At 44.6% G+C, this 14,163-nt stretch overlaps 1 protein-coding gene across 2 annotated transcripts in view; it reads right to left on the bottom strand.

Annotated features, from left to right (window-relative positions):
* KCTD15 (potassium channel tetramerization domain containing 15) overlaps positions 1 to 14,163 on the bottom strand; it is a 51,977-nt gene that overhangs the window by 34,112 nt on the left and 3,702 nt on the right. For both annotated transcript variants that reach the window (XM_031063183.1, XM_031063182.1), the window contains one exon: positions 10,101 to 10,276. In XM_031063183.1, the coding sequence (XP_030919043.1) occupies positions 10,101 to 10,264 (164 nt within the window). In that variant the 5' untranslated portion in view covers positions 10,265 to 10,276. The remainder of the gene's footprint in view (positions 1 to 10,100; positions 10,277 to 14,163) is intronic.

A 14,163-nucleotide genomic window follows, 5' to 3' on the forward strand; every position in this document is an offset into this window, starting at 1 on the left:
CTGGGACTGAAACCCCCAGCCCGGGGCAGGTGTGTGGGGGAGGCAAGCTGACCAAAGCGAGATGTTTGCCTGCAGGCTGTGACCGCTGGGCCACGAAAACAATGGCTCTCATTTACTGCTGAGAACATGGACTGCCTGTTACATCTATTCCTTATTGTATCTGTTCCCCCCCCTCACAATTTTCAATAGAATTATCATAATAAAAACCTCTGCATTAGTGAGAGATTTTGAGATCTCCCTGATGTAACAGGCAGATCCTCAGCTGAACTGGACCAAAGTCTCTACATTTGGTAGCTATATCCCCCTCTTTTCTCTCTCTTTCTCTATCTTTTTCTCTCCTTAATCCCTCTATCGCATTTTGCTGTGGTCATTCAATAAAGGTGCATTTGTTTTGATTATCACTGCAAACCCCCTTGTACCGTGTTGGTTCTTTTTGCACCCCGAGATCAATCCACGAACCATCATGAAACCCATTCGTAAGGAGGGATCATGACAAGAACGTGAGAGGGAAGAGCAGAAAACAAGGCAAGGTCAGCTGGGGTTTGCACCAAAGGTGCTGGACATGAACATTCCATGTTCATCTTCTGGACGGCCCTCAGTGGGCACAAGTGCCATCCCTGCTGCCCCCAGCCTGCCTGCACCAGCTGCACGGCAGGCCTGTCTTCCTTTCGACCAGCTGAGCCAGGGAAGCTGCTCTCTGGGTAGGACTGTGCCATTTTCTCAAATTCAGGGGTTTTGACCACAACCATGGTACTTCTCTAAGTCATCTGAGTGCTGATTTGCTATCTGCTCCTCCACAGGAGCTCAGTCTGCCCTTTCCTAGTCACCGTAACACCCACTTATGCCTCCACACAACCCAGGCTGCAAATGTAGAGAGAAAAAATAATTCCTGAAAAAATGTTCATCAGAGACCAGCCAGGCAGTGTCTTCTTGAACATTTCAACTTTTCCAAGTAAAAACACAAATAATTCATTCATCGACAGGACCCAATCTCAGCACCCAACTGCAGTGAGATTTCACTCCCAAAGGCTAAACTCTGCTGTCCTCTCCCGAGCCTGTGGGCAGCTCCCAGCTGTCCCTGTGCTGGGCAGGGCAGTGTTTGGCAAGGCCAGGAAGGAGCGAACACCTCTGTGAGAGCACAGAGCTCAGCTCTGCTGGGGCTCCCCACATGCCAGTTCATAGGAGATCCTGGAGAGGTGCACACAAACAGCACTGAAGAATCAGTTTTCATTTAATTCCTTCCTTCCCACCTCCCTGAATCAATGGGATGCAGGGTTAGGGTTACAGGGATTATTCTCCTTCACCAACAAAGCTACTGCTCCAGCTGTGCAACAACAGAGGGAACATGTGGAAATCTCCATGGCTGTAACAGACACTGCATCCAGGGCCTAGCTAGCTTTGTCCAGCCAGTGACAGACACACAGAGGGTCCCTAACACCATTCCCAGCTGTAAATACATCCCTATCAGAAATTTTTATTTTCCATAGAGACCAAGCCATGTACTCCTCCTCTGGCACTTGGGACCAGTGCAGCTCAAGCTGTAGCTGCTCTGGTCAGTACTCTCCCTGCTCAGGAGCTGTGCTGGGTGTGCCCAGGGGCTGTACTGGATGTGCCCAGAGGCTGTGCTGGATGTGCGCTGGAGCTGAGCTGGATGTGCTCTGGGTGGAGCTGTGCTGGATGTGCCCTGGAGCTGAGCTGGATGTGCTCTGGGTGGAGCTGTGCTGGATGTGCCCTGGAGCTGAGCTGGATGTGCTCTGGGTGGAGCTGTGCTGGATGTGCCCTGGAGCTGAGCTGGATGTGCTCTGGGTGGAGCTGTGCTGGATGTGCCCTGGAGCTGAGCTGGATGTGCTCTGGGTGGAGCTGTGCTGGATGTGCCCTGGAGCTGAGCTGGATGTGCTCTGGGTGGAGCTGTGCTGGATGTGCCCTGGAGCTGAGCTGGATGTGCTCTGGGTGGAGCTGTGCTGGATGTGCCCTGGAGCTGAGCTGGATGTGCTCTGGGTGGAGCTGTGCTGGATGTGCCCTGGAGCTGAGCTGGATGTGCTCTGGGTGGAGCTGTGCTGGATGTGCCCTGGAGCTGAGCTGGATGTGCTCTGGGTGGAGCTGTGCTGGATGTGCCCTGGAGCTGAGCTGGATGTGCTCTGGGTGGAGCTGTGCTGGATGTGCCCTGGAGCTGAGCTGGATGTGCTCTGGGTGGAGCTGTGCTGGATGTGCCCTGGAGCTGAGCTGGATGTGCTCTGGGTGGAGCTGTGCTGGATGTGCCCTGGAGCTGAGCTGGATGTGCTCTGGGTGGAGCTGTGCTGGATGTGCCCTGGAGCTGAGCTGGATGTGCTCTGGGTGGAGCTGTGCTGGATGTGCCCTGGAGCTGAGCTGGATGTGCTCTGGGTGGAGCTGTGCTGGATGTGCCCTGGAGCTGAGCTGGATGTGCTCTGGGTGGAGCTGTGCTGGATGTGCCCTGGAGCTGAGCTGGATGTGCCCAGGGGCTGAGCTGGATGTGTCCAGCAGCAACACACAGTGCTGTAGGACACAAGGCCTGTAGGAACAAACACTTCCCACTTTTCCCAGAGCTTATCAAAGTGCTGCAAGGACTTGTGTGACCTTGGCCATGCAGCACCTGTAAGGAGCTGGCTCTGCAGATGGGGACAGACAGGTTCAGCTTCCACCCCTGATAAAGCAGACTGGCAAAGGGAGACCCTTTGCTTCTCCTGCTTTAATAAATACAACATCCAGAGGCAGACTGGGGGGAAACAGAGGATAAGAAGGTGAAAGGCCCTCCTCTGGGATTTTATCTTATGGGTTCTGCTGGGCAAAGCTCCCTAAGAAATCAGAGATGCTGGTTTTCTGCTCAATGACCATATAAGAAAAACTCCAAAGATGTATCTCTGAATCTCAAATGCATGATATGAATCCAAAAACTATGTTAATCTCTGTAAGAATTCCTATGTTAATTCAGAAGAAGCACTGCACATAACCAAAACCTCTGGGTTCTGGCAGCTTTACTTGCTCTCCTCTGCAGCACCCAGGCAGCTGCCTGGCAGAGGGCAGAGCCCTGGGGAGCCTGGCAGGCTCAGCCCTCCCTGCAGAGCTGCCACGCTGGGCTGGCACGGCAGAACCTGCCCCTCAGAGCACTCCTGAAGCGCAGGGCAAATACCTCTCCTGCCTCTTCAGGGGCTGTGCCTGAAAGTCTGTGTGTGGGTTAAGGTGACAATAGCCATTAAAATGAACGAGCTTTGTGCTGCAGCTGACATGCAGGCACGTGCTGGAATGTGGGATGCTGGAGCTGGCTCTGGGGGTCACCCCCAAGCAGGGCACTGCACAGCTGGCCTGGGGGGACAGAAGTGCCTCACAAAGGCTGAAATGTGCCCCTGTGCCCTTCCCTGTGCCTGAAAAACCTGTGGGGTGAGGAGGGACTGGAGAGGGACTGGGCACTGCACAGCTGTGGGGTGTGAGCAGCACAGAGTGACAGTGACACAGAGACACCTGGGGACACCTGAGGGGGGATGGATGGGACTGCAGGGCTGCAGCACAGGGCTGGCAGTGTAGGAGTGTCAGGGGTAGGACGGTTGGGACAGACAGAGAGGAGAGATCTCTGCAGCAAGGTTGTGGAACTTGGGGTTTATTGCAAAGGGCCTGGGTGCAGGGCCCTGCTGGGAGCTGCCAGCCACAGCTCAGAGCAGAACTGAGAGAAGAGAGGGGGAGAGAGGATGAGAGGGTGAGAGAGTAAGAGCATAAGGGAGTAAAAAAGGTAAGAGAGGCGAGGTTTTTGTTACAATACAATAAATCTTCTTCTGTGTGAATATTCTAATTCTCACTGACCAATCTAGTACAAGATACAAGTCCTACAGCATTTACATACAGCCTATAAGAATCACTACATTACCACACTGTGTTACATTTTAAACCCTAACCCCTCCTCTTTGGGCCCCTTCTGACAAGCTGTAGGGTCTGCTCTGACCCTTGGAGCTGCCTGCAAGCAGAGGGTGTTGTTCCATCAAAAGGGAATTACCTTCAGCTGGCCACACCATTGTTTTCCAGTTGTTCAGTAACTTAGGGATCTCAAAGCTTGCTTTCATTTCAATCTCACTTATAGTTTCTATATTCTCAAAATCTTTTGCCAGACAATCATATTGATAAGGCTTTCCTGTTTCATCTTCCCCAACATGGCAGGAGCCTGGGCTGTCCCACAGAGCCAGCACTGCTCCAGTGGGGATCCTTCCCTGAGCTGTGCTGAGCTCCCCCAGCCACCAACACTGCCTGCCCAGAACACATCTGGCCCTCACCCCACTTAACCTGTCTCGAGCTGAGGCCTTGTTTAATCACTGGTTTATACCCTAACTGCCAGCATGGGGTAAGTGACAAAATTTGCTAATTGGACGTTGTCTTCAGGCAATAACCTCAATAATACACAGATTTGATGGAAAATTAGCAAATAAATTATTATAAGACTGACAGTGAATACATGAGAAAGATGTATGAGATGTTCTCAGCTCTGCTAAATCCAGAGAGTTATATATCCAGATTAAGAATTTCCCTGCTCCCTCTCAAGAAGTGCAGAGTGGGGCTCAGTACAGAGCCCTTCATGTAAAGGATGATGTGGGAAACCTGTCCTGTAGATCTCAGGAGGTGTGTCTGAGCTGTGCAAGCACTGCATCCAGCTGTACAGGGTCAGGAATCCTGTTCCAGCAGGGAAAACAGAGGGGTCCTCAAACCTGGAGCAGGGAATTCCCCTGACCTCAGCCCAGGCTGCAGAGGAGGGGGGAGAAGCAGCTCTCAGGTGTCAGTGCTGAGCTCCAATAATCAGAGAGATGGAGGTGCTGGGGGAAAAGGCAGCTGAATTAAACCCCAAAGACACCTGGAGAGGAGCTGGAGTCAGGTCACTGGGTAGGAGAGCTTGTCTCGGCGGGGTCAGAAGAACAACAATGTGTTTGACAAGAAACATTCAGAGCAGACACCTGCTTTAGGGGACTCCTTGGAAATCACCAAAAAAGTCCATGGGTTTAGAGGAAGGGATATGCTGGAAAACTGCTGCCTTGTAGAGAGGTCATTAGTTCCTGAACCAAGTAATAAAACCTGTGCTGGCTCTCCTTGGAGGGCACAGCTCCAGATGTGGGAGGCAGAGCCCAGTGCCCAGGAGCTGGATCAGGAGGGGCACTGGGCTGCACTGCTCAGCTGCCCTGGCCTAAAGACTCCTGCCCTGCAAACCTAAAGATTTAAATTTCTCATGTTGTTATTTTCATTGTAATGTTATGTTTTCTTATTCCATTGATTTAATTAAGAGCATTTTTCTATTAAGATTGATTTCTGTTAAGGTTGATTGTTCTTAAGTTTATGCAGGGTCAGGTCTAATTCTTATTCATTTTAAGATTGCATGATTTATTCTATTTTTATTAAGATCAATTATTTTACTCAGTGTCAGTAATGTTACCTTTAAGTTTTCTTGAGCATATTTTGATAACATATATATATAATATACACTCTATATGTGTACATGTACTTTAACAAGTATATCCTTGATGTTTAAATATGCTTATCTAAGTTCAATTTAAAGAAAGTTTAAATTTAAATAAATTATGTGGTCCATAAAATAAATAAATAAATAAATGATAAATTTACTGGAGAAATTAAAAAGGGTATAAAAAGTGTATTATGGTTTTAGGAGCTCCATCCTGCCAGGGGGAAAGGCTGGGAGCAGAGCTTTGGAGGCTCTCTGGGCTCTCTGCACCCTCACTGCTCCCACTGCCATGGAAATCATTGCTGCTCCCCTTTGCCATCAGTAATGCCACAGAAAACATCAGCTTTATAGCACATGGAAGTTTCCTAAACAGAGGGTTATACACAAACTATCCAACAATGGAAGGTAAATATATTTACCTTGCACAGCAGCACAGCTCAGGGAGAGCTCACAGCAATTCCCTGAGATAAAAACTCTGTTCAGGACTGTGAAAAGGACAGGCTTTGGACAAAAAATATAATCTTTTTCTGCTTTCTAAAAAAAATTCAAAGGGGTATCAAAATTTCCAGTGAAATCAAGAAGGTGGGGCCTGCTGTGCTCTACAGGGATTTGGAGCTTCTATCTCTTTTCTGCTTGCAGTCAGTGAGATGTCTGCCAGAGGTCAGAGGGAATAACACTGGGGGATCTGGCAATGCCCTTGGGGATTCCTGACTGCTCCTAAGGAGTTGGACTTTTGGGCCAGGTTTGTTTTCTAAATGTAAAAATTGTCTCACTGCGTTGGATAAATACAATTTGCAACTCACTCTGTAGATGTGCTAGAGGTTTTGCAGCCTTTACAATCTGTCATATAAATCCACATTCAAGTGTCAATGTGTGAAGGGGCTGCTTTAGAGGTCCTCTGGGTGAAAACAGGAATGAAATTTCCAGAGCAAATGCTAAAAAGATGAATAATTTCTCTACTCAGCCAATTATTGCAGAAAAAAGATGCTGATGGTAAGAGTCACTAGAATTCAACAGAGTTTTTTGGTTTGCTTGGTTTGGTTTTTTTTTTTACCTGCAATTCAGAACTACAAGAATTGGGGGCTTAAGTAGAAGAATTTGCTGAAAACAAACTACTGAAATTGAGCCTCAGAGCCAGGTAAGACAACACGAACCTCCTTGCACCTTCAAAGCTTGTCAGCTTTAATGACAGTTTTGGGTATGCATGGAAAGTGGCCTCAAGTAGGTAGAGGATGTGGGAATAATAACAATATTATTTGTGAGGTAATTTCTGAGACCACCATCATGATGCTGTTGTTGATCACAATTTCTTTTGTGTTTCTCATTTTCCTTGCCTTTCACTCTCTTTTTTTCCTTGTGTGTGGTTTAATTCAAAAAGCCAACTGGAAAGGTGTGCAATAATAGTGAGTGAGTGTGAGTGGTTCAGAAACCACCTTTGACAGTGGCTGTTTAACCCTCTGTAACCCTTTGTCACACCACTTGTGCCTGCTCAAGCCTTCTCCTCTTTAGAGAATTTATGTGGGCCATAAAAATTTCCGGGAAAGAGAACATCTAGCCCCTTTAATGCCTAATCTGGCACTCTTTACTTATGCAAATTTCATCAATGGACAAATGCCCTGATCACAGCAGCTGCACTAACACAAACAACATCAAAGACTTGCTCAAAGTTGCTCTGAAACAACTCTGGGATCTCTGAAATGCAAGATTTGGCCTCTGGCTTCACACTAACAGCCATGCACTAAGCTGAGTGAGATTTCCCCAGTATGGTCCTCTTCCTCCCCGTGGCAGAGCCAGGCACACAGGGGTGGGCAGAGCCAGTCCCTGCTCTCAGAGCACACAGGAAATGCAGCAGCTGCTGCCAGGTGTCACTTGTGTCACCTGTGTCACTCGTGCCACCCCAGAGGGGACGGCAGCACAGCTGTGCCAGGGCCTGCTCACATCTGCACTGCTCCTGACCTGGGCAGCTGTGGGAGCTCCTCCCTCTCACTGAAGCCAGCACGAACTGAGTTTGCTCAGGACCTCCCCAGAATATTGAGGAAGTTCAAACATGACCTGGTGATTTATTTTTCCATCAGTATGTGTATGCACACCCATTTATACACATGCTCACAATCCATGTGTCCTTAAAATTCCAAGTACAGTATATGCTAAACAGCCTACAAGCTAAAAGCTCTTTGCAATCTGGGAGCACAGAGAAAGCAAGAGAAATTGCAAAACAAATGAAAAGGAAGTTGATTCTCACAGTTTTCAATTTCAGTGAGCACAAACTATTTTATGTGACTGCAGCTAAGATTTAGCAAAGCATTTCAGCATATGCTTATATCTTTTGCTGAAATACAATCTACAGATTTGTGTGATTTCTTGGATTTGAAGCTTTTAAACTCAAGAGTTTAACACCCTGTCCAGAATAACCCAGACAGCTCTGCTGTGGGTCAGTGTGGCTGTTCCTCTCTGTGGCCACACGTGTCACACCTCTGCCAGAAGCCAGCACTGCCCTGGCATTATTTCCAGATATTTTGCACAGAAAAGCCTTCTCCCTCCTCCTGCCCTGTGAGAAACCTGGGATTCCTCTCCCAGCTCTGCAAAGCCAGCCTGTGCCATATGGAAAATCCACACCAGGGCAGGGAAGCAGCACCAGGAGCTCCAACCATCCCCACGGGAATAACTCAAGTATTTTGCCTCAACCAGGAATACCAGCAGGCCAGACTCAGTGAGGGGCTTACAACTAAGTCTACAATGCAGCACTGGAGAAAAAACCAACTACATTAAAAAAAAAAATAAAAACAAGATAATAAGTTAAGATACAGCCTTCACCCAGTTTCAGAATGTATCGAGCAATCTGTCCTACTTGGGCTTCTGGTGAAGCTTTATCTTTTGCTACAAAAATAATGTCATCTATAGGTTTCATGCTGGAAGCTCTCACTTCAGTGAGAACTGAAGTTTGAGCAGCTGAAAAAGCATTCAAACCTTATGAGATAAGATAGCAATATAAACAAAAGACATTACACAGAAAAACATCAGGCAGCATGTAAGCTCTGGTCAGTTTTGTACTTTCAAAATCTGAAGAAATATGCTTTTGCTACTTATCGAGCAGAAAAAAGAAAATTTTGGTTCAGTACAGTATTCTCCTGAAATAAAACCTGTGAATTTATGTATATTCTCCCAAAGCTTCTATAACTGAAGCTTTTATTAAGTAAGTTTGATGTGTGGCATATTTTAAAAATAGCAGCAATATTTTAAAATGTGGAAACAGATGTGTCACTCTATTACAACTGCTGAATCTTTACTGTATTTTTTAATAATATGAAGCATTGGTATGCTTCTGCATTATAAATCTCTCTTCACTAAACAGATTTCTTCTCTATGATTAAAGTAGTACCACAAAGACATTATTAAACAGATACTGTCCAAAAAAATCATATTGTTTTGGTCTGACCATAAAATATAGGTATTTTAATAATTGGGCTTTTTTCCATAGAGAATTTCAGCAGCTCCCTTTCCTTGGAATGAAATCACAGCCATATGCTTTATGATATTAGAGGCATTTCAAGGTGTCTCCATAAATGTCATTTATTGCTTGGGAACCTGCCAAATCTGCAAAACCCCTTAGTTCTTTTAAAAGAAAAATCTTCAGACGAAACTAGCTCTTTACAGTGGTTGTCATACCAAAAAAGAAAAACAAATCTCTCTTTTGGATTACTGGCCATGCGGGTAGCAAAATCGGGCAATGAAATCTGGGCTTTGGCTTGCTTTGGAGCCAAGAGTGCACAGGGCACCCTGGCCCAGCACAGCACACCTGCCCTGCACTCACACTCACACTCAGGAACTCTGCACCCTGAGCAACCTCAGTGATAAAAACCTGAACTGATTTAGTGGCCGTAACTGTAAATCAAAATCAGGCACCTCTCAGTGTCTGGGCTTTCACCCCTCACAGAGCAGTGCCTTGCACACTGCCCAGGGTCCCCCACCCTCTGTGGTGTCCAGAACCCTGCAGGACTGGCAGCCAGGCAGAAAACAGACGCTCCGTGTCATACACAAACACAATCTCATGCCACATCTACTCCTAATTAGGCATATCTGGAGTTTATCCTGAGATAATGCTGGCCAGATCTGCATAAATCTTGCCAGACATGTCACCAACCTGTCCAGCACAAGGCACTACATTGAAACTCACAGGAATTTAATGCCAGAGTGGGTCAGCCCAGAGGAGCTGACTGCTGAGGCACACAGCTACCGGTGAAGCTCAGCACTCTGGCTGGCCAACACAAGCATCCATTAGTCCCACAGTAGTAGAACCATTCTCTCTCCCTGACGAAGAAAAAGCCAATTTTTCCCCTCAAACCTGAAAGAAACAAGTTTCCTGATACAGCTGGAAATAATCTAGGGCAGCACACCAACAGGTGCTTCAAACGTATCAGCAGAGCGCAGAAGATGTTGAGAGAGAAAATGAATAGACTCTCTAAATAATATATAAATTGTACAGGCCTTTTTTTCTGCAGAACCCCAATGAAGTTCCTGTATAAATCAGAAACTGAATAATTCATAAGCGGTGAATATATAACAAATGTACTTCGCACTGAGATATTCCTCACAGGTGCACAGGGAGCAGCAGCAGCAGGCAGAGAGCTGCCAGCACCAAGGTGCTTCTTACCTGGAGTCTGGGTACTTGGTGAGGGTGGCCAGGCTGCTGGTGTACATGTGTCCTCCTACATCGATGTGCACGGGAGCGTTGGACTTGGTGAGTTGAGCTGGGAGAGGAATTCCTTGAGCAGCCAGAGGAGAAACCGGGGAGCGTGTCAGAGACAGACGGGACATGCTTCTTCCCTCCTGAGCGGGGAGGCAAAAAGAACAGTTTCTCTTAAATGTAGCAGTGTGTTACCTTGCTTTTCTCAGTGTGATCACAGATCTAATCAGATCGTTTTTGCATCTGCCTGATCACATATTCGGCTAACAAATTATTGCCACCACTGTAATTAAGTGTATTTGCATCATTTTCTTCTAAGTACCAGAGGGGAAGAGAAAGATGCTTATTAGCAATAAGAAATCAAGAAAAAATTTTCAAGGTGTCAGCCTCAAGGGGCATAAAACAAACTGCAAAATTCTAATTAAAGGTCGTGGGCTTATGTGTTAGATGTGAAATATCCCCTGACAAACGAATAACCAATTTGTGAATTGGGATTCAGGGGGTTTTTGCAAGTTTGTCTCAGTAACAAGACACCTCTAAATTAGTGACTTCCTCAGTACCTAAGGCATTTAGTTTATACATGTAGTAAATTTCACTTCAAACTAAGATCAATTTTCTGGCTTATTTTCAATAATTGTGAAATAAATGGATAATTTTCAGTTAAGCCTTAATATTAGACCTAAACAACTAATAAGATTTCAAACTGAAAGCACTTAATACCTGGAAGCAGTGAAAACAGAAAGATAATAAACTGACCCATGCTTTTAGGACAAGAAAGTACTGGATAATCTAGCACATGAAATCATAAATTCCACAATCCACCTAATGTCTCCTGCCCTAAAAATATTGGAAAATTACTGAAATTACTGAACTGAATCAAAAAAATTTTCAGCACAATCAAAGCTAAAAATACTGAAATGCCTTAAAAATTAACAGGACAACCAAGCAAAAGAAAATTCCTCAATTCTCTTCTTAAGAAAAGCACAGTTTATTCTGCACAAAGCGTGTGTCTCAAGGCTGATTGCAGTTTAATCGGTGCAGACGGCACACAGGTCAAACAGAAAAAAAACCCTTCTAGAAAAGTTTAAGAAAATGTACATCCATTCTCCCCCTTATGGGGAAAGCAACATATGCAAAACATTATAGCTGAAGACATTTCTGAATATAATCTAATTTTCCTGGTATTCTGTAATTCAAGCATGCTACCAAGCACCCAGGCTCTTCCTAGCATCTGACAAGCACTTTACATGCAGCATTGCAAAGTGAATTTCTATTTCTCACACATTACTCTGACAATGTTTCTTACAAATCTAAAGCTGGTCTTGCCTTTCTCTTAGCAGTATTTTGCACAAGATGCCCGACTACACCACTTGATGAACGTAAATCAGCAATATTCCTCATAAAATAATTTCCAAGCTATAGAGCAGGACTGAAAAATCGTAACAAATCTGAACAGCTTCACAAAGTCATCACAAGATCTCCATTCACTGTAATTCATCTTGGTTAGCTCCTAAGAATTTCCTGCATCTACAGCCCAGGAATACATCACCCCATTGTGGATCCACATCCTTGTCTCTTCAGAGGCTGGATGGACAGCTGCACTGAGCACCAAGCAAATGCCAGCTCTGTCCTAGGACTCCTGTGTCAGCCGATGCAAAATTGGGCATTAACATTTTCACTACAGCACCACCTTCAAGGAAAGTGACTGAATCCTTTCATGACTCAAGATGTTGCTTTCTTGTTTCCCACAAGAGCTTGTTGTGGCCAACCTTCAGTAAATATGTCATATAGCATAAATAAAACAACTAATTTAAAAAAACAACTTAGTATGTAAGTACCTGCAGTATTTTAGCAACGTGTTTACTAATCTGTCTGCCAACACAGACAAAGGTTGCTGGTTTTTTTCCTTACCAAAGAGCACTGTAAACTCATGTTCAGTCTCCACTCCTTCACTTAAATGAAAGGGTCAGAAGATCCAGGCTGAATGTCAACCCTGTCTTTGTTCAGACCCCAACCACGTTCACTAATGATAAAGGTACAGACCTTGCACGGCACAGGGCTGCCTTAGAAATAAATCTCACGCAATTTCACAAAACAGGAGTCTAATTAGGGCTCATCTGCACCCCTTGTTACAATTTCCAAATTAAATCAAAGGACTTCCAGTCTTCTGTAAACGTGTCTTACATTTAACCATTTGTCTTGAAATACAGACATCAATTTTAAAATATGCACAGATAGCTAAAGATCAAGTGATATGAATCTATTTGTGCATATTTAAACACTGCTGCTATCTTAGGATTTTGTTTAATGTTAGTATACCAGTAAATTCCTTGATCTGTAAAGACTGAGATTCTCAGTGAGGCCATACTCACACAGTAGATATTTAATTTATACTATTCACTGGAGGGACCTTTTGAACAATCCTCTGCTTTTGGCATTTCTCAGCTAGAGCATGTGTTGAAAAAACACTTAATTATAGAAAATCACTGGAAAGCTAAAATAGTTCTCAAACTTTTATGGCTTTTCATACTTCTTGAGGGTGCCACTGGCTTTTGGAGGGAGAGGAGGAGAAGGGGAATTAAAACACTGGCTGGAGAGGATTCATATTAAAAAATGAATCCCAGATTTATATTGAAATTGTGGAATTCAATCCTTTTTGTATGAGCTAATTATCAAGGAGCATGACAGCTAAGGACTACTGCTCCAAAAAAAATACCCCCTGTTTCTTAAGGTACCGTAACCCTATTTCTAATGACTCCTTCCTCTTCTTAATGTAACACACAGCAAAAATTCATCACACTGAGTAATGTACTTATTTTATGCACAAAGCAAAATCCTAAATGTATTTATCCAGTGGAAGTCTTTATGCACATATTTTCTAATATGGATGAGAAAATTAAAACCTTAAGGGTAAATATCGCAGAAACACTAACAAACTTCATTTATTAAACCATGTAAAATAATCCTTGCTCTTTAGTTGCCTACAACAGGATACAGCATCCCAACTAGTGGCACAGGCAATAACCCTGCTCTAATAAGTAACACAGGAACCTGCTGAAGGCAAAATCAATAGAGCCTGATTCCCAAATTATGTGAATATTTAGTTTTTCAAACATTACACACCAAGATCTTTCAGAGCCAGCTTATCTTTTTCTGCCTTCCTAAGCTAACTGCTTGTAAAAACTATTTGCCCATGCAAAGTGAAATAATCACAATGCCATGCTCATTTACACACAAAATGATTTTGTGTCCCATTGTGCTCACAGTTGTTCAGCTCTCTAGGGGTGATTAAACTAGCTATGCTGCTACAGCTTGAGATGATTTCACTGAATCGTTTCTCCATGAAGTTGCTTCTTTGCTAAGCTGTTATTTTAACCATAAAAGGTAAACAGAAGGCAGTTGTAAGAGCTCCATTCAGCTCCGTGCCCAGGGCTATAACCCTAGGGCAGAGAATGCTGAAAGACTGCAGAATTTTCCAGGGTGTTGCCTTTCTTGCTCTAAAGCCTTCAGGAATACTGTTCATTTAATACACACTCTAGATGATACATTTCAGATCCTACTAAAAGAAAGACTTCAAAAGTGTAAGAAGTTTTGGGCGGATGAAGCTTTCCCACCTCTGCACATAGCTTGGGGCCATGGTAACCAATACTGCTGTTGATGTTGGGAAAATACAGGAGAAATAAACTGCACAGAGCAGAGCAGACAGATAGGGACAAGGGAGGTGAAAGGTTACAGGAAAGAAACAGGCAGCAGTCTGGAAGGGGGAACGAAAAAAAAAGGAAAATAATAAAAAAGGAGGCGGCTCTGAAGGAGGGACAAAGTTAAATCAAGGAGCAGGCACTTAAAAGACTACAGATGGGAAGCAAGACTAATTAAGGATGTAAAAGCGCTTTGTTTCTAAAGTTTATTGTTGCCAGGATAAAAATTAATTGAAACTAATGCTGTTATTCACTCGTGCAGTTTAATTCCTTCATGCACATTTAAGACGTGCAATGAAAGCGGCAGGCAGGTTTAGGACCTGCCATGGAGC

This window comes from Geospiza fortis, unplaced genomic scaffold (genome assembly GCF_000277835.1).
Source record: "Geospiza fortis unplaced genomic scaffold, GeoFor_1.0 scaffold383, whole genome shotgun sequence".
Classification (NCBI taxonomy): Eukaryota; Metazoa; Chordata; class Aves; order Passeriformes; family Thraupidae; genus Geospiza; species Geospiza fortis.